Source organism: Macaca fascicularis, chromosome 13 (assembly GCF_037993035.2).
Source record: "Macaca fascicularis isolate 582-1 chromosome 13, T2T-MFA8v1.1".
Taxonomy (NCBI): domain Eukaryota; kingdom Metazoa; phylum Chordata; class Mammalia; order Primates; family Cercopithecidae; genus Macaca; species Macaca fascicularis.
Genome location: NC_088387.1, coordinates 49,436,073 through 49,457,920, shown reverse-complemented (window position 1 = coordinate 49,457,920; position 21,848 = coordinate 49,436,073). Strand labels below are relative to the sequence as shown.

The 21,848-nt window shown below is 35.6% G+C and overlaps 1 protein-coding gene across 5 annotated transcripts in view; it reads right to left on the bottom strand.

Annotated features, from left to right (window-relative positions):
• EXOC6B (exocyst complex component 6B) overlaps nucleotides 1-21,848 on the bottom strand; it is a 678,199-nt gene that overhangs the window by 308,052 nt on the left and 348,299 nt on the right. For all 5 annotated transcript variants that reach the window (XM_005575615.4, XM_065526965.2, XM_065526962.2 and 2 more), the window contains 2 exons: nucleotides 20,970-21,104; nucleotides 6,736-6,915 (listed from right to left, as the gene is read on the bottom strand). In XM_005575615.4, the coding sequence (XP_005575672.1) occupies nucleotides 6,736-6,915; nucleotides 20,970-21,104 (315 nt within the window). The remainder of the gene's footprint in view (nucleotides 1-6,735; nucleotides 6,916-20,969; nucleotides 21,105-21,848) is intronic.

Below are 21,848 nucleotides of genomic sequence, written 5' to 3'. Positions count from 1 at the left end.
ATTCAGTTACTTTATTACTCAAAACAGGTAAACTCCATAAAAACTTATTGTGCACTATTTCGTGCAAGTTGCTGCACTATACACAGAAATACAGACGAAAAGGACAAGGTCTTTATCCACAGGGTTGACCAGTCCATAGTTGGCAACCAGTCTAATAGACAGGATAGTATAATGGAAAAAATTATAAGTCAAATAAATTTGTTTAAATCCTAACCCTTTCCCCTATTTGCTGTATCCCTTACAAAGTACATATTCTTCTTGAGTTTATGGTCTCATCATAAAATATAATAATAATATTAATACTTATCTGGTTGGGGTATTTTGAGTCCTCATCAACTGGGATGACATATAACACATATAAAGCATTTGGAATACAGCAGATGCTTTAATTACCATTGTCTCCTTTCCTGAATAAAGTACACAAATGAATGACACATCCAGCCCAAGGTAAAATTTAATTAGTGCCATTTAAAAAAGTGCCACAAAGGAAGATGTCACATCTGGTTAGGAGAACTGGTAAGGCCTCATAGAAGGTGTGGTACTTGAAATGAACCTTGAAGTATGTAAGATTTTCAACACACATAGTTAAAGGGCAGAAGCAGTAAAAGTAGACGAAAGGCATGAAAAAAAAAAAAAAAAAAAAAAGACCCAGGGAGAAAACAGTTGGGTATGGTTAACAAAGAGCATTACTTCATTATGGGAGGAGAATCTCTGGTAAATAGAAAAGAGAGACAGAGACAGAGAAAAAGACAGAAAGGTAGTTTAAGGTCCCATTATGAAAAGTCTTGGTGGACACAGAAAAGATTTTGTACTTAATGGGAGTACTGACAGTTCTTCAGTAGCAGAATCATTTGGTTAGGTTGGAGATGGCAGCAATTCCTGGAAATAAAGTGAGTACTAAAAGAAATGTCAGTTTTTAAAGGATTTTAAATGGGAAGAATTTCAGAAACTTATATGTAGAAAATAATTTTCTCTTAAGGATGACCTAAGAGAAAGTAAGGCCAGGGATAGGTATCACTGTATTACTAGACAAAGAAACTAGGAGAATTTCCACACTTAACCCACAAACCAAGGTGGGCCATGAGAAATCTTGTCCTATGTCATACAAATTAACATTAACAGCAGACAGCGAAAACAAACTCAGGATTCCATCCTGTGGGTCTGTTACTTGAGATAGCATTTCCTCTCTTAAGCATTTCTGAAAGATAATTATCAGGATAACAATAATAAATTCTCAAAAATATGCTCTTATGCTGAGCATGCAAAATGGGTAACTGTGCATGCAATTGTAAATTATACAACTGAAGTCTCAAAAAAATGTGTGTGTACTTACCTCATCTGTTAACTCGAGGGAAACAGTAAGATTTAAAAACTCTAAATGTGGAAAATATCATTACAATCATTTCTGGGTGCCTCATGAATATAGGTAGGCCGCCTAGGTCACGAAAACTTCAAGGGAAAAAACAGTTGCAAAATTAAATAATTTTCCCCTCTGACCACTGACTATCTAACAATGAGAATAATCTGCAAACAAACACACTCGTATTTTCCCTCTGTGTCTCTGTGGCACACACAAACCCATTTCTAGACACTGACCTATTCCATTGGCTATGTTGCTGCTGTGATGTGGTAAAATATCCCTGAAAATTAAGAGAAACTGGGGATTCCAAAATGTAAGAGAACAAGACAGAATTTGCCTTGTCTTTTTTTTTTTTTTTTTTTTTGAGACGGCGTCTCGCTCTGTCGCCCAGGCTGGAGTGCAGTGGCTGGATCTCAGCTCACTGCAAGCTCCGCCTCCTGGGTTTACGCCATTCTCCTGCCTCAGCCACCGGAGTAGCTGGGACTACAGGCGCCCGCCACCTCGCTCGGCTAGTTTTTTGTATTTTTTGGTAGAGACGGGGTTTCACCGTGTTAGCCAGGACGGTCTCGATCTGCTGACCTCGTGATCCGCCCGTCTCGGCCTCCCAAAGTGCTGGGATTACAGGCGTGAGCCACTGAGCCCAGCCTAACAGTCCTCTCTATATACATTTTTTCTATTGATCAATCCCTCTCTGACAGAGAGCCACTTCTGCCAGAGAATTTCAAATATGAAAAGAGAATATTTATAGTAAGTAAAAGACAAATGATTTGGGTTCTTTTTCAGAAACGAACTCTTTTCGCTCCCATTCTTTCTCTAATAATGCCCAAGGGCAAATCTTAGACACAGCTGTTTTGTGACTAATACGGGGTTCCATGAGGAAATTATCTAGCATTCTGGGCAACATAAACACAAATGTTAGGCAATCTATTTTGTGGAAAACCAGGTGGGGTAGTTTAAGAAGTCATCTGATTCTAGAGAATATAATGGTTGGTGAATGCAATTAATTATAAAAGCGTAGCTTCAGAAAAGTATAGACAAGACAGAAATACAGCACCAATGGAAGCAATATTGAGGACTTAAGCCTGTCAGTTACTTCCTACTTTGATTCTGAATGGTCCATGGTAAGTGGTTCTAAAGCCTGAGTGGTAGAATCAACTCTATCCACACTGAGGTGTTTTACAGTATTTAGGTAAAAATGGCAGTTTAGAAAAAACAAAAGAGGGGGAAATAAACCTCAACTAGTTACTTACAGTATAGCCTTGCAAGAAAGTTCACAACTCTACAGGTAGAAAAAGCATGCACTTTAATTCAGACAAGCACCAGCTTGATCCACATTACTGCTTCTAAATGACCTACAGGTTAAAGTAAGGAGTACAAAGTATGGTGCTGAAATATGACAGCATGATGAAATGGGGACAGGTGGGCTGGCAAAAGCAATTTTAAAATATAAATTAGTAATTAAATACAATAATTATTGAGATGGAAAACATTATTCTAAATATCACCTCCACATACCCCCAGCATTATAAAAGCAGCAGATGTTTCAATTCAGAAAACAGTTTCTAAAAACACAAACAAAAAGGAAAACCTAAAAGCTACACAGAAATAAGGATAAACCACGGAGTATACAATTCTAGACTTACATTGTATATAATATAGATATTTAATTAGTGTATATATGTATTAATTAAAATAAGATCATATCTGTTTTTCCAGTTAAGAAATAGTGAACATATTTTTAATGAATAAATACAAATTTACATTAATTTAATGAATGAATGATATCACATATGAATATACAATACTTTAATTTGTGAACAAATTTGTTTATTGGATTTTTAATTGGTACCAACTCCTCTCTATACAAAATACATTGCATTAAATATAGTTATATTTGAATATTATAATACAACCATGATTATTTCATTAAGTTCAAATTCTAAAAGGGGAATTACATAGTAAAAAGGTAAGCACATTTTGAGGGGTTTCTGAGGCATATTGAAAAACTGATCTCCAAAAAGACTATAATAACTTAGACCCCTAGCAGCAATGTATAAAAATACCTATTTCCACAAATATTTCTCACAAATAATGAATGTTACCATTTTCTTATTTCTGACTAGTTTATAGTCAAAAATACCACACAAGCTTAATATGTATGTCTTATTAATAGTTACAAATTATGTTCATGTTATCTTTTTTTACCAAATATTGTGCATTTTTGCTTACAAATGAATTTCAGAATTATTTCATTAAGATTCCTGCCTAAACAAATTTACTTGGTACTTACTGCAATTAGACTAAATTTGAAAAAACTTTCTACAAAATGAAATATTCCCGTCCTGGAATACCATATATATTTGTGCATAAGAAAGTATCTTTTATTTTACTCTGTAAGGTTGTCATATTATTTCTAAATTTACTTGCTGAGTAGCTGCATAGAAAAATTATATCTATGTCCCAGTAGTAAATAAGACAGTTTTGACAATATATTTTCTATGTGGGCATTGCTAATATAAGAAAAGTTTATTTGTTTTCTAAGTGAACCATCTAACCTAAATTCTTATTGGTCTTAATGAATTTTTAGTATGTTCTATCTAGATAATAATAACCTATGAATAATAATGTGCATGTGCTATGGTTTGAAATGTTTGAGCCTTGCCAAAATTCATATTGCAATTTAATCCCCAATGCAACTTTTATATATTATTTTAATTTTTACATTTTGTCAGGAAGGGCTTTTCGGAAGTGATTACATCACTCATTAATTGGATTAGTGCCTATATAGAAGGGATTGTGGGAGTGAGTTTGTCCTTTTTGCCTTCTCTGCCATGTAAGGATACAGAGGTGCCATTTATGAATAACAGGACTTTGTCAGACACTGAATCTGCTGACATCTTAATATTGGACTTTTCAGCCTCCAGCACTATGAGAAACAAATTTCTGTTGTTTATAAATTTCTCAGTCTAAAGTATCTTGTTATGGGAGCAGGAATGGACTAAGACATGCATGGCTCATTACAATGTAATTTATTCTTTTTTTACGTTTATTTGATAGAACTTCTAAAGTGTTGGTGAGAAGCATCTTCACCCAATTCCTGATGTCAATGAAAATAAATGTTTTATTGTTCTACTGTTAAATCTATGGTGGCTACTAAATTTCAAATAGATGTTCTTTTTTATGTTATTGAAATATTATCCTGCTTGGAATTTAGTAAACTTTGTTTTTAAATCAAGAATGTAGCCTGGATGTAATAAAATGTCTTTCTAGAATACATCAAGCAACTTTATCTCCTTCACCTAGTAATGTGATAAATTATATTAACAGATTTTCTAAAATATCAAACCATCCTTGCATTTCTGGAATAAATCCTACACACTAGTACAAAATTACTTTCTTAAAACACTTGGAATTAACTTGCTAAAATTTTATTTATTTTATCTCTATCCATAATTGTGAGATTAACTCATAGTTTTTTTGTGTGTGCTCTTTTTGTCTGGCTTTGGTATCAGGATGAAGCTAGATAAAGTGACATATTTTTCTGCAGGTAAATGCTCCCACTAGGAACAACCAGTAGAGGAAGTAAAACATGCAGAAAAAACATATTAAAAGGTATCAGGTGCTGTGAAGCAATGAAGACTAAAGGGAATAAACCTGCATAGAGGACAGAATCTTTTAAAGGTGAGGTGAAAATCTGCAGCTTTCCTTGTGGGTATTTGAGGAATGTAGGCAAGGGCAACAGACTGAGAATCTTAAAACCAGGCAAAGACTATCTACTAGTGGGTGAAAAAAACATGGAATCTATGCTGCTTCCAATGGACTAGACTGACACAATTGGAGGTTTCAGGACTAGTATTACCCTCAAGATATTTACTGAATTCTAAAGCTAAACAACTGAGGAAAATAAGGGTTTAAGCCAAAATCTTTGAAAAGCAAGGAGATTTCTCTCAGTTTCACAGTGTTTCAGAGAAAAAGACTCACTAGTAGAAGGATGCCTAAAAATGATGGGAACTATCTTAGTTCATTCAGAATAATGTAACAAAATCCCATAGACTGTAGCTTATAAACAAAAGAATTCTCACAGTTCTGGAGGCTTGGAAGTCCAACATCAAGGTACCAGCAGATTCAGTGTCTGATGAAGGCCTATTTCCTAGTGCAAAATAAAAAAGGAGTCTTCTTTCTGTATCCCCATATCCTCACAAGGCCACAAGGAACAAGGCAGCTCTCTGAAGTCTCTTTTATATGTATACTAATCCCATGTGTGAGGCTCTACCGTCATAATCTATCACCTCCCAAGACCTCACCTCCTAATGTAATCACACTGGTTATTAGATTCAACATATGATTTTGGGGGGTACACAAACATTCAGATCACGTAGGAACTGAAACCTCATTAGGGACGGTAAATTAACACTGGCAATCCCCAACACTTTCTTTCCTGTCAGCAATTGCTGGTACTGGGTACTGCTAAGTCTCCTTCTCAAGACATTTGCCAGATGCTAAAACCAAAGAGTACAGGAGGCTGAACAGACAAGGTTTCTGTGAAGAGCAGGAATTTCTATAGTCCTCTTTGGTGCTAAAAAGACAATGACATGTCAGGCATTTTTTAAAAGCTCTGCAGAGCCATATCCTACCAACAAGGGCAAACAAAGTACACTACAATTGCAACCCAATATTAACCCCAATCAGTCCATGATGGTTCTAAGGTGGTCAGCTTCAAACCACAACCCACCTGCCCATTCTATTTACTTAGCAAAGGAAAACATGACCACCTGGAATCTCTACATATTTTACACAATGTCCAACAACAACCAAAAAATATTAGAAAGAGACAGGACCATATCATTGAAAACCAAGAGAAAAAAAATCCACAAATATGTATGTATAATATATATAAGAAGTAGTAAAGAATGATTTTGAATGTCTCTAATTAATATGCTTAAGAAAACAGAGAAAAGATAGACAAATTAGATTAAAAAGATGGAGCATTTCATCACAGAATTTCAGTTTATATAAAAAAATTAAAGAATATTCTAAGACTAAAATATACATACCTGAAATTCTAACTAAGTTTCTTTTTTTAATTCTACCAAGGCTTTTATATTGTCTTTCTACTAATAACTTTGAACATCATAGGAAGATAAGCAGACATAATACCAGGAACCATTTTTAGAATGAAAAAAATGCAAAGGTCAATGAAAAAATGATGGAAGTAGCCTCTAAATATCATTAAAGGTTAATAAATATAGCATGATCTTCTATATACTGAAGACCTTCCTGGGTAGTTACAGCAGAAACTAACATCTTTCACCAAACTAAATTATAAGGAAACCTTCTTATAGGTAAAGGACAATGTAAGAGCAACTGTCACTTACAGGAAGGTGTGTGAATACAGCAAAGGTGCTACGAAGAAAGGCAATGAGGTCTACCAGGTAATCACTAGCTTTGTTGCCCAAATCTCCAGTCATCCAGTCATAGTCTGCCAGCTGTAGGAACTGGTCAATCTTCTGGTTTAAGTTGGTATAAATCTCTTCTTCAGCTGCATGTCTAGCATCCTGTGAAAAAATATAAAATTTGAAACATCACTCAGATTTCAATATGGGCAGAAATTTCTATGAGCTTAGAGTCATCTGACATATCCATTAAGAAACCTAGAATATAACTGGGAATACTGAGTCATATCACAGTCTTCTTTAATTTCTTTTTCAAAACCATTGTGTAGGTTTTTTCTAATTTTTTGTTTGCATCCTAAGACATGTTAAAATAAAAGCAGAATGCCCAGATCACGTAAGTTTGAGATACCTATATAAAAGATTCATGATATACACTAGCATATTAAAGGCCCTAAGAAGTATGGTGAGATTAATATTCTTACAAAAATATTTTCAGGACAAATGATCATACATTACTCTATGACAACCAGTATTCCAATGCTAAAATTCCATCAACATAGACTTGTGCAGAGTAACTTACGAAGTACCTGCCACCACCTTCAATATTCACTTTCAGTCTGATCATCCTTAACTTCTGTTAAATACTCTCTTTTTAAAACTCTGTCTTCCTGTGGAATTCATTAGATGGTTTTCTCCTGGCTTTCCTTTTACTTCTCTGGACACAAATCTTCTCACTTTCTTTGGGTGATTTAATTAAATCCAATAGCTTCCAGTATCTCTATCTTTAGTACAGATCTACTCCAAAATCATTCTAATTCAAGAATCATATATGCGAGTGTTTCATGGACATCTCTGACCCAGACAAACTTTGAAATAATTGGCCAGGAGCAGTGGCTCATGCATGTAATCCCAGAACTTTGGGAGGCCGAAGTGGGTGGATCACCTGAGGTCAGGAGTTCAAGACCAGCCTGGCCAACATGGTGAAACCCCATCTCTACTAAAAATATAAAAATTAGCTGGGTGTGGTGGTGGGACTCTGTAATCCCAGCTACTCAGGAGGCTGAGGCAGGAGAGGTTTCAGTGAGGCGAGATTATGCCACTGCACTCCGGCCTGGGTGACATAGCAAGACTCCATCTCAAAAAAAAAAAAAAAAAAAAGAAAGAAAGAAAGAAGTAGGTCCAGGTTGAGACTCAGCATATTTACCACTCTTTACCTGTTCAACTCAGACCAAGGCAGAGATCTAAGCAACATCTTAAATTCCATTCTTTCCTCCACAGTCAGAAAATGAGTTCTGTAAATTATATCTCCCGAATTTCTCTGTAATTTGTACTGCCCTCTACATTTTCACATTTTTTAAGTCGGAATAATTTTGCAATATATTTACATACTATAACATAGTCAGTGACTATGTTTACTTATGTGAACAATGATTTATAAAATTTGATTGATAGATAAAAATTATATAAAAATTATGTATTTGTCATGTACAACTTGATGTTTTGAAATATGTACACACTGAAATGGCTAAATTGAGCTAAGTTTGGTGCAAAAGAAACCGCTTTTAATGGCAAAAATCACAATTACTTTTGCACCAACCTAATAATTAACATATGCATTACCTCACATACTTATTTTATGAGTTAGGAGTACTTATAAGTACTCTGCTAGCATTTTTCAAGAACATAACACATGGTTATTAACTATAATCATCATGTTATAGAATAGATCTCTTGAACTAATTCCTTCTATCTAACTTAAAATTTCTATCCTTTGACCAAAAACTCCCCAACAATATTCCCCAGCTCTGGTAACCATCATTCTATTCTCTGTTTCTATGAATTCAACATTTTTAGATTCTACATATGAGATCATGCATATTTCTCTTTCTGTGCCTTCCTTATTTCACTTAATACAATGTTCCCATGAGGTTTCTATGTTGTTGCAAATGGCAGGATTTCCTTCTTTTGTAAGGCTGTATAATATCTCATTCTGTATACATACTACATTGTCTTTATGCATTCACCAGTTGACAGACACTTAGGTCAAATCAATATCTTGGCTATTGTGGAAAATGTTGCAATGAACATGTGAGTGCAGATATCTTGATGATATACTGATTTCATTTCCTCTGGAAACATACCCAGTAGTGGGATTGCTGAAACATATGATAGTTCTATTTTTAATTTTTGGGAGAATCTCCATACTATTTTCTACAATGGCTATACTAATTTACATTCCAACACCATATAAGGGTTTCCTTTTCTCCACATCCTCTCCAATACCTACCATTTGTCTTTTTGATAATAGTCAACCTAACAGGTGGAAAGTCATATATAATTGTGGTTTTAGTTTTTATTTTTCTGATGACTAACGATGTTGAATATTTTTTCATACACCTCTTGGTCACTTGTATGTCTTCTCTTGAGAAATGTCTATTCAAAACCTTTGCCCATTTTCTCATCGGGTTGTTTTCTTGCTATTGAATTGTTTTAGTTCTTTACATATTCTAGAAATGCATGCCTTGTCAGCTGTATTGTTGGCAAATATATTCTGCCATTATTTTTTTTTTTTTTTTTTGAGATGGAGTCTCACTCTGTCATCTAGGCTGGAGTGAAGTGGCACAATCTTGGCTCACTGCAACCTCCATCTCCCAGGTTCAAGCATTCTCCTGCCTCAGCCTCCTGAGTAGCTGGGATTACAGGCGTGTGCCACTATGCCTGTCTAATTTTTGTATTTTTAGTAGAGATTGGGTTTCACCATGTTGTCAGGCTGGTCTCAAACTCTTGATCTCAAGTGATTCGCCCGCCTTAGCCTCCCAAAGTGCTGGGATTACAGGCATGAGCCACCATGCCCTGCCTGTTCTGCCATTTTGTAGGTTATCCTTCAACCGTTGTTTTCTTTGCAGTGCAAAAGCTTTCCTGTTTGATAAAATCAATCTCATTTGTCTTTTTTCACATTTGTTGCCTGTGCTTTTGGAGTCATAGCTTAAAAAAAATTATTGCCCAGATCAATGTTATGGAGATTTTTTCCTATATTATTTTGTAGTAATTTTAGTTTCAGGTCTTATGTCCATTTTATGTGGATTTTTATATATGGTGTGAGATGAGGAACGAATTTCATTCTTGTAAATGTGGATATCCAGTTTTCTCAACACCACTTATTTTTTCAGAGACTATCCTTTCCCCTTTTGTGTGTTCTTGGCATCTTTGTCAAAAATGAACTGACTGTATATTAGTAGGATTATATCAGGGTTATTTTGTTCCACTGGTCTGTGCGTATGTTTTTATGCCAGAATCATGCTATTTTGATTATTACAGCGTGTAGTAGATTTTGAAGTCAGGTAGACTGATGCCTCCAGCTTTGTTCTTTCTGCTCAAGATTGCTTTTGCTATTTGGAGTGTTTGGTGGTCCCATATGAATCTTACTATTGTTTACTTTATTCCTATGAAAAATGCATTCGAATTTGGGTAGGAATTGCATTGAATATGTAGATCACTTTGGGTAATATGGAAATTCTAACAATGTTAATTCTTCAATCCACAAACTAGGATATCTTTTTGTTTATTTCTTCAATTTTTTCTTTGATGTTTTATAGTTTTTCAACAGGTCTTCTAAATATTTCAATGAGCACTTCTATACTTTCATCTTTACATTACTTGTATAATAATCTTAAGGTGTCCTTGAATTTCTGTTTTGCTAAAAGTCTTTTTCATTAAAAGTCTTTATTTTTTAGTATTTTAGGTTTAAAGAAAATTTAAGCAGGAAGTACACTGCCTCTGTATATACCACCACCCTCCATGCTACTGCCCCTATTTAAAATTGGTGTGGTACAATTTTTACAATTAATGAAATGATATTGGTATTTTATTATCAACTAAAGTCCCTAGTTTACATTAGGGTGTAATCATTGTGATATCAAGTTCTGTGGGTACTTAAAAATGCATAATGTCACTAATTCACCATTACAGTATCATTTAGATAGTTTCACTGCCCTAAAAATCTACTGAATTCCACCTACTCATCCATCCAGGATTTTCTCTACTGATTTTCTCTACTGGTTTTCATTTTCATTGATTTCTGTTCTAATTTTCATTATTGTTGTTATTATTATTATTGCTCACTTTGGATTTAAATTGTTCTTTGCCTAGTATCCTATGGTGTAAGTACAGATTATTAAATTTAGATCTTTCTTCTTTCTCATATATGCTATTAATGGTACAAATTTCCCTCTGAGTAATGCTTTCACTGCATCTCAGAAATTATAATAAGTTGTATTTTAATTCTCGTTTATTTTGAAATATTTCTCCTGAGACTTTTTCTTTCACCATGTTTTATTTTGAAAGATGTTGTTTAATCTCCAAATAATTTGACATTTTCTACCTTTCTGTTACTCATTTCTAGTTTAATTTCATATGTTCTAAGAGGAATGTTAGTATAATTTCTATTTAAAGGATGTTCTATTGCCTAGAACATGGTGTGTTTTGGTGAATATTTTGTATAAGTTGCTGTTGGATAAAACATTCTATAAATGTCCATTAGATTCACTTGATTGATGATGTCAGTCATTTCAACTATATACATACTGATGTTTCTGCCTCCTGGATTTGTCAGTTTCAGTAGAAGTGTTCCAGAAATTTTAATGAGAATAGATGCTAACATATAAAATAAGATTTTAGTATCTTTCAAAATACTCGTATTTTACCTTCTTCAATCTTCTAAAGTAGTAACTTTGAAAAATTTTCTAATACTAATCATTCATGCATTCCTAACCTTACTTCAATCCTTCATTTATTTGTATGTACTTTTAGATTTTGCTCAGAATTGTTCTGGCTATTCACGTTCTTTTTTTAGTTCCCTATGAATTTTATGATTGTTTTTTCTATTTCCGTAAAAGATGACACTGATACTTTGTTAGGGATTGCATTGAATCTATAGACTGCTTGGGGAAGTATGGTCATTCTAATGATATTTATTCTTCTGATCTATGAGTATGGTATTTCTTTCCATTTGTTTGTGTTCTCTTCCATTTCTTTCATCAGTGTTTTGTAGTTTTCATTGCAGACATTTTTCACCTCCCTGGTTAAACTTATTCCTAGATATTTGAATGTTTTTGAAGCTATTGTAAATAGGAATGCCTTCTTGATTTCTTTTTTATTGTTTCATTATTGAAGAATAAAAAGGCTACTGATTTTTGTATGTTGATTTTACAGCCTGTAACTTTACTGAATTGGTTTTTCAGTTCTAAGTTTTATGATGGAGCCTTTTAGTATTTCTTTTTTTTTTTTTTTTTTTTTTTTTTTTTGAGACGGAGTCTCGCTCTGTAGCCCGGGCTGGAGTGCAGTGGCCGGATCTCAGCTCACTGTAAGCTCCGCCTCCCAGGTTTACGCCATTCTCCTGCCTCAGCCTCCCGAGTAGCTGGGACTACAGGCGCCCGCCACCTCGCCCGGCTAGTTTTTTGTATTTTTTAGTAGAGACGGGGTTTCACGGTGTTCGCCAGGATGGTCTCGATCTCTTGACCTCGTGATCCGCCCGTCTCGGCCTCCCAAAGTGCTGGGATTACAGGCTTGAGCCACCGTGCCCGGCCGCCTTTTAGTATTTCTAAATGAAAGATCGTATCATCAGCAAAGAAGGACAATTTGACTTCCTGTTTTCCAATTTGGATACCTTTTATTTCTTTCTCTTTTCTGACTGTCCTAGCTCAGACATCCAATACTACGTTGAACAGGAGTAGTAAGAATGAGCATCCTTGTCTTGGGGAATGGTTCCACCTTTTGCCCAGTCTTAAAGGAAAGGCAGTTAACCTTTCCCCATTCAGGATGGTGTTAGCTGTGAGTCTGCTATATGTGGTCTTTATTATTTTGAGGTATGTTCCTTCTATATTTGGCTTGTTGGGAGTTTTAATTGTGAAGGGATGTTAAATTTTATCAAATGCTTTTTCTGCATCTATCAAGATGACTATATGGTTTTTGCCCTTCATTCTGTTGATGTGAAGTTTCACATTTACTTCTCTGCATATACTAAACCATCCTTTCACCCCTGGTCTAAATCCCACTTGATCATGGTATATTATCTTTTAATTGAATTCAGTTTTCTAGTATGTTGCTGATAACTTTTGCATCTATTTTTATCAGGAATATTGGTCTGCAGTTTTCTTTTGTTGTTGTTCCTTGTCTGGTTTTGGTATCAGGGTAATGCTAGCCTTACAGAATAAGTTAGGGAGAATTCTCTCTCCTAATTTTTTGGAACAGTTTCAGGAGGATTGGTATGAGTTATTCTTATATGTTTGGTGGAATTTGGTGGTGAATCCACCTGGTTCTGGGCTTTTCTTTGTTCAGATACTATTTATTACTGCTTCAATCTCACTGCCTGTTATTGGTCAGTTCAGGTTTTCCATTTCTTCCTGATTCAATCTTAGTAGGTTCTACATTTCGAAGTATTCATGCATTTCCTATGGGTTTTCCACTGGTTAGCATAATAGTCCCTGATGACCTTTTCTGTTTCTGTGGTATCAGTTATAATGTCTCTGTTTTCATTTATAATTGTATTTGAGTCTTCGCTGTACTCTTCTTGGTTAGTCTAGCTAGTGGTTGTTATCAATTTTACCTTTTCAAAGAACCAACTTTTTGTTCCATTCATCTTTCCATATTTTTCTTTTCAGGTCTACTGTGATCTGTATTTTTTCCTTCTGATAGTGTGGATTCGGTTTGTTATTGCTTTCCTAGTTACTTGAGGTACACTATTAGATTATTTATTTGAAATCTTTCTGCTTTTTTGATGTAGGTGCTTATTGCTATGAACTTCCCTTTAAGTACTGCTTTCGTTGTATCCAACAGGTTGTGATATGTTGTTTCCATTTCATTTGTTCCAAAAAATTTATTTTCTTATTAATTTATTCATTGAACCAATGGTTGTTCAGGAGCATATTGTTTATTTTCCATTTATTTGTATAGTTTCCAAAGTTTCTCTTGGTATTGATTTCTAGTTTTATACCATTGTGAACTGGCAATATACTTGATGTGATTTTGAATTTTAAAACTTTGTTGAGATTTGTTTTGTGGCTTAATATATGGTCTATCTTGGAGAATGTTTCTTGTGCTGATGAGAAGAATGTGTATTCTGCTATTGTTAGATAAGATGTCCTCTAAATGTCTGCTAAGTCCTTTTGGTCTAAAGTCCACTTTAAAATGAATGTTTCTTTTCTGATTATATGTCTCAACGATCTGTCTAGTGTTGGCAGTGGGGTATTAAAGTGCCATAATTTTATCAGAGTTCATCTATTTATTTAGATATGGCAATATTTGCTTTATGAATCTAAGTGCTACAGTGTTAGATGTCAATATGGATTTGGTGTTACATCCTCTTGCTAGATTGATCCCATTATCATTATATAATGACCTTCTTTGTCTTTTTCTTACTGTTTTTTATTTAAAGTGTTGTACCTAATATGAGTATAGTATGCCTGCTCATTTTTTGTTAACATTTCCATGAAATACTTTTTCTATTCCTTTATTTTTCTATTCCTTTATTTCCTTTATATGCATCTTTAAAGGTAAATTATGTTTCTTATAGGCAGCATATGGCTAGATTATGTTTTTTTAATCCATTCGAGCAGTCTATATATTATAAGTAAAGAATTTAATCAATTTACACTCCAAATTATTATTGATATGTGAGGTTGTCCCTTCATCATATTAATTATTTTCTGGTTATTTTGTGTATTCTTTGTTCCTTTCCTTTTCTCTTACTGTTTGTTATTGTGGTTTGGTGGTTTTCTGTAGTAGTACTATTTGAGTCCTTTCTCTTCTTCATTTGTTTGTTTGCTTTACCAGTGAGTTTTATACTTTTGTGTGTTTTCATGATAGCAAATGTCGCTCACGATATCCAAGTTTAGAACTCCCTTGAGGAATTTCTTGTAAGGCCAGTGTAGTGGTGATGAATCCTTTCAGCTTTTGCTTCTATGAGAAAGATGTTATTTCTCCTTCATTTATGAAGAATAATTTTGCTAGATATTTTATATTTTGCCTTCTGGAACCCTTATAATTTGAAAATTTGGTCTCTTATGATGCCCGGTATGTAATAAAGGCTTTGCTCTTTTTTTTAATTGTTTTTACTTTTATTTTGTATAAAGAATTATCTTCTAGATCTAAAATGCTTTCTTCTGCTTGGTCTAGTGTATTGTTGAAGCTTTTGAACGTATTTTGCATTTCATTTAATAAATTCTTCAGTTCCATAATTTATGTTTGGTTACATTTTTGGTATCAATCTGTTTAGCAAATTTCTTATTCATATCATGCATTCTTTTTCTGATTTCTTTGTATTGTTTTGCAGAATTCTCATGTTTCTCACTGAGCTTCTTTGGAGTCAATCCTTTAACTTCTTTTTCTGAGATTTCATTAATTTCTCTTTGATTGGGAGAATTATTCCTTTGGAGGTGTCATATGTCCTGGCTTTTTCTTATTTTCTGTACCATTATATTCATATCTGTACATTTACTATAACAGTCACTTCTTGCAATTTTTTAAATTTGCTCTGGTAGGGGAGGACATTTTCCAGAAGATGTATCTATGCTGTTAGTTGCATAGGACACTTTGGTTGTGATTTTGAGTGCAATAGTGTAAACTCTGTACGATTCCTTCAGGCATAAATAGTACCAGTGGTATCTATAATTTCTTCAGTGGCTCAGAGTGCAATTATTAAATGAGGGTATGGTTTTGCTGTGGACTGTAACACCAGGTAGGTCAGTCTTTGAGCCCCAGTGATGGCAGCAGTGGCTAAGTATGTGTGTCCTTGGGCCCAGGTTGGTCTGGCACCATTATTAGTGAGTCTAGATGGGCCAATTTTTGAGTTTCCGGATAGATTATTTGGATGCCAGCAGTGACAATAGCAGGTGGGGTGGGTAGGGATGTTCTTGAACCCCTGGGCAGCCAGCTTTATGTGAATGATGACAATGGCAGTGGCAGAATCATCCTCTATTAGTCCCAAGTGGTTCACAATGGTATTGGTGTTGGTTGTATTCAGCTGAGTGGGCTGGTCTTCAGGCACACAGGTGGTGCATGCAGGTAGGTGCCAGCTGTGGTAGTAGCAGTCATGTGGGTAGGCCTGATCTCAGGCACCTGGGAGGAGTGTTCAGGTGCCAATTGTAGTGGACTGGGCTAGGTGATCCTCTTGCTTCCTGTGTGCTCTGGCACAGGGGTTTGGGGGTGGCAGGGCAAAGCTGAGCCAAACTTGTCCTCATGCCCTCTGATAATGAGTACAGGCACCAGATGCAGTAGTTAGTGGTGAGGGAATCCCTAGAAAAGTGATATGCTCTGATGGTAGGTGGCAGCAGCTGTGCTAGTTCCCTGCCACTGGGGAGGGCAATGCCACCTTCAGTACTGGGCAACCTAGGTCAGCAGGTGGAAAACACACACACCATTTTCACCACAGCCCAAGTGGCACTCTTTCCTCAGCCCCTCTGCAGTAGCCGACACCTTGCTCATGCCTCAGCCTCAATGGCAGCAGCATGCATCATGATAGCATCTCAGCCCCTGGTGTGGGTGGCCCCTGGTCACTGGCATCTAAGTTGGGAGGCAGCAAGCGTGCTTCTCCTGCTCTTCAGCCCCAGTAGCAGTGGTCTCCAGGATAATGTGCTATCTGTTGGAGGCAAGGCTCTAAGATGGCTGCTTGCTATAGCTGCTTAGGTCTCACAGAATGTGTGAGACTTGGTGTGAGCTCCTTCCCTGGAACAGTGCCATCACACAATCTCTCAGCATCTTCCAATGTTAGTTTCAGGGCAAGTGAGGGTCAAGAGACTCTCCTGTGGCCAGGATTTCAGGAGTCCATAGTGGAAATGGAAACCACTGAAAGTTTCTCATTAACCCTTTCCTCAGTCTCCCTCAGCTCCCAGCTGATCCTAGTGAGTAGACTGCCTCATTTCCTTCCCCTTCCTTGGTTTAGGCATTTACTGTCACTTTTCTGTTGAATTACAGTGTTCTGTCTTGGATGATCTATTTGAAGTGTGATCATCTACTCATTATGCTGGTTCTTCTTAGTGGAGGAAGCGAGTATGAAATACCTCTAGTCAGCCATCTTGAAGCTTTCCTCTTTCATATCTTTTTCTTATCACATCATATCTATTTCCCTATGGATCCTCAAATTTATTAGCACAGAGTTACACAGCGTCTTTTAGGAAGTCAATTCCTCTCATTCTGAACTGTGAGTAATGTGATTGATGTTGTTATTTCCTCCTTCTTTCCTTCCTTACCTTCGTCTTTTCTTTTCCTTCTTTTTTTAGTTTTTCCCTTCCTTTCAATGAAGCACAGTAGAATGTTTATTTTTTTAAATGCAACATCCCTCACTTGAAGTCTTTCAAAGACTTTAGAATAAAGTCCACATTATCTATTAATATAAAACAAAGTGCTTCTCAGATTGGCATTTATCTACTTCTGTATCTCACTGCCATCCTAATTCTATGCTGAATACTGGCTTTATTTTATCATTTAATCTTTGCACATGAAGTTAAAATATCCTTTACTCCCTCTATATCCATTCTCTCCCTAGAAATATCCTGCTGGTTCCAAGATCCATTCCAACTTGTACTTGTCTGGGAAGTCTTCTTTGGAGGTCTTAAAGCTGGAACCTCATCCTCTTTGGAATTCTCCTCTGTTGAGCCTGTCAATTTTGAAGTCCCCTGGAGCTCAATCCTCACACCTTTCCTCTATGTATACTCAAATCCCAGAAGAAAATCCATCCTATGCCATCAAATACCATCTTTACACTGGTGAACTCTAAATTTTTATCTCCAGCTATGATTTTGTCCTGCTAATTTAATACCTCTATATAGCTATCATTAAATATATCGATCTTAATGTATCAAAAATGGAAGTCTTGATCGTATTTCTGCTTTTCAAATGTATTTTTCTCTAAGTGTTCCCCGTCTCAGTAAACAGTATTCATCCAGTTTGTTCAGTTCAAAAGTTTTGGAACTACCCTTGACTCCTGTCTTTCTCTTAATACAAACACCCAATCTAGTACTAAGACCTGCTATCTGTACCTTCAAAAATATTTCTTACCACTTCTACCTCTACCACTCTAGTCCAAGTGACCATTATCTCTTGCCTGGAATACTGCAACTGCCTCCCAATTAGCCTTTCTTCTTCCCCTTTTATTAAATTACAATATATTTATTTCCACATAAAAACCAGTATCACATTAAATAACTCAGATCATTACCCCCCACACTTCAATCTTCTAATGACATCGCATCTCATTTCAGAATACAATGTATAGTATTTATGATGGCCTACAGGGCCAGAAATAATCTAACTCCTGAATACGTCATCTCTTATCATCCATACCATTAGTGATAGATACATCATTGCCAGACTGACCCCCTTACTATTTCTTGAACACACCCATACCTACCACTGTGCTGTTCACTTTGACAGGAATGCATATCCATCGGAAATCCAAATGATTTAATTTCTCACTTCTTTTGGGTCATTTATTTTTTTCCTAGTTCTTATCACTACTTGCCATTATATTAGTTTTCTTTGTTTGTTTATCATCCACTAATTCATTAAAATATAAGCTCTGTAAAGTCAGGAGACTCACTTTTTTGTTCATACCTGAAACTTTCCCTGATTTGTAGTAGATACTGTATTAAAACTTGTTAAATAAATGAGAGATTGAATATATCCAATGTATTATTCCAGTATAGTGGCTGTCTTCTCTGTAAATCATAAACTTTAAGTCCAGGAACAAAGTACTTTTTCTATCTCTCCCCAAGAATCTACCAGATGATTACATAGCAGATACGCAAGCAATATTTATTATGGAGTAAATTAATAAACACTTTCATTCTCTTTTGTAAGAGGGCAAGGAAAATGTTATGAATAAGGAAAGCTAAGGACGCCAGCTTGATTATGTCATACATGGCAGAAATAAGAGGGAACTCTGCAAGAAAATACCTTAAAGACCTTCAGACTCTTTCTACCCCTTTTCCAGCATAAAGGTTTCCATCTGCAAGGGAAAGTTTTCTGGAAACAGTAGCTTAGGAAAATACACAACATGTAGCCGTTATAATTGCCATGTTTATATTGAGTTCTGGGTTAGCTAGTCTGAAACAGCCCTGGTAAAAATAAATTTTCAGTGTGTTTTAAGCAATCAGTGTTTCCAATATGCACTGTCAACATGACCTTTAGTGGTCTCCAGAACTTCTCCTTCACTAAGTATTTAACTGGCTGTTCAGCCCCTATGGCTTCCTGTCTGCCTTTAATTTTCCCTCAGCATTTTTTCATGCTAGAGCAACAACAAAATACACAAGCCATCCTTTGAGAGAATTTCTGAACATAATTTGAAAAGCTATTGACATAAAAAAATTGAGACAGGTTGACAGAAAGAGTATCAGTGGATACCACATATTCTCCATTTGATAGACAAATGAACCTCACGTTCTAATTCCCTAACTCCCTATTATCTACTTAACACTGAACTATTTCTTTAACATTTTCTTTCCTCGAGAAATTTTGGCTTTCACAGAAGAGCAAATACGGAAAATTTTTTTGATAAATCTAATGCCCAAGCTCCATAATAATGCTAGTATTTGAGAGTAATTATAATTCCTATAAAACTGCCTGAGGTCATTCTGAAGCTCTGAAAGCTTTTGTGGCATTTTCATACTCATTCTCAGGGCCTTTTTATTAAATCATTCTTTTCCTCACTAAAAGAACATCAAAATTAATATCATTAGACATTATTGAAAAATTAGGAAGTCACAATATGAACATAACATTATGTGTAATGAATTTTGATTTAAGTAATTTTATTGTCATTTTGAAACAAAGAATTTATAGTCATTTAATGAATGTGTAACTTAACCTAGCAGTTGACCTAATCGCATAGATACATAAAGAATACTTTCTGATTCAACACTGCGTTTTTTCAAGCAATAGAAAAATAGTAAGTCATACCAAAAATTTTTATCTGTCAAAAAGCATAACAGCAGTATGAATCAAATTTGATTTCTTCTCTTGTGCCTACAATTAAAAGAATGTACCAAAAATAGAGAAAAAGGATAAGATGATGGGAAAAAGCAGACAAAAGGGGACATAAATCACGGTTCCAACTCTGCAATTGTACATTTAATTAATATCAATTTCTGGATTTCAACAGGGTGATATAGAATATGTTTCAAAACTAAAACAATCAAATAACAATATAAACAAAAAATCAAACCATATAAGTAGCCTATATGTTAGATCTACATTTTTAATGTTTAAGATGTTGTCCTATTACTTTTACTGCTTAATACCTATTTAAAGCTCACATAATATTAAGGAGTTTATTAAAGCTGCTCTGAGCTATAGCATTTACCCTCCAGAAACTCATCTACCATCAATCCTTCTTTTGTTCTACCTGACTGTCATTTCTTCCCATTTGATTCAGCTCTGGATCAAAACTAGTGCTGTGGACATATGAAATTATAAAATTGCTAACTAAAAAAGCAGGGACAGAAATTCCTCACTAAAAAGTAAGATTAAAAAATTGATCACAGGGCCGGGTACAGTGGTTCATGCCTGCAATCCCAGCATTTTACGAAGCCAAGGTGGGTGGATCGTTTGAGCCCAGGAATTCGAGACCAGCCTGGGCAACATGGCGAAACCCCATCTCTACTAAAAATACTAAAAATTAGCCGGGCATGGTGGCACACGCCTGTTATCCCAACTACTTGGGAGGATGAGATATGAGAATTGCTTGAATCCAGGAGGCAGGGGTTACGGTGAGCCAAGATTGCACCACTGCACTCCAGTCTGGGCAACAGAGCAAGATTTGGTTAAAAAAAAAAATTGGTCACAGGATACAGAGAGCAGGCGACAGTTTAGAAAATTTTAATGAATATTAATGTCAGCCATAACTATGATTATCTAGATCATATTTAAGAACTGTTGACTGATGGGGGCTCAACTTAGGAAATAGTGATTTACATGTACAAAACATAAGGAAGAGTTTACAGACACAGTTGTAGTTGCTTTGTTTTGTTTTGTTTAAACACCCAAAAACTAGGACTGGTATTTATTTCTTCAAAAAAAAATAGAGAAGGGAAACCAAACATATCATAAACACTTGTTCTCAAGAGCATGCTATAAACCATCTTGCAGAAACACAGCCATTTTAGGTAGAATGTCCCAGACTGTGTACACCAGAAGCAGTTCCACTGTACCGCAGGGCCTCTCACCTTAAAAGTTGTGGTGCCATAGAGCTTGGTAGTGTGAACTGTTTCTGGAAGCACATTAGTGATGTTGGTGATAAATTCTTCCAAGTACTTACAGGATTTCTCCAAATGTGTTGTATTGATAATAATCTGGACAAGCTAGAAAACAACAAACACAGGTAAAAGTCATTTGACTACTCACCCCAGGATGAATGGTTCAATATGAAGCTGCCGGTACAAGACAAATGAAAGGCATGATGGAAAAGGCCATCAACATTCTGGTAAGGGGTATGTTAAAGCATGGGCTTTCATGTTACCGCTTCTAGGAAGTTTTTGACATGGTCAGGCTTTGTGTCCCCACCCAAATCTCATCTTGAATTGTAATCCCCATAATCCCACATATCAAGGAAGAGACCAGGTGGAGGTAATTGAATCATGGGGGCAGTTTCCCCCATGCTATTCTTGTGATAGTGAGTGAGTTCTCACAGATCTGATAGTTTTATAAGGGGCTCTTCCCCCTTTACTCACACTTCTCCTTCTTGCCACCTTGTGAAGAAGTCCTTTGCTTCCCCTTTGCCTTCCACCATGATTGTAAGTATCCTGAGGCCTCTCAAGCCATGCTGAACTGTGAGTAAATTAAACTTCTTTCCTTTATAAATTACCCAGTCTCGGGCAGTTCTTTATAGCAGTATGAAAATGGACTAATACAGCCGTCCTAGCATTCCAAAACCTTTTGTATTTCCCCGTATTATGGGAACAACTTATCACTGTATTCTAAAGGTATGTTTTCTTCTGTTTAAAAAGATTAGACTAAGAACAAAAATTGCTACTGTTTAGCATGATGCCTTCCAACTAAAACATTGCCAAATGAACTAAACGAATAAATGATAACCAAAAGAATAG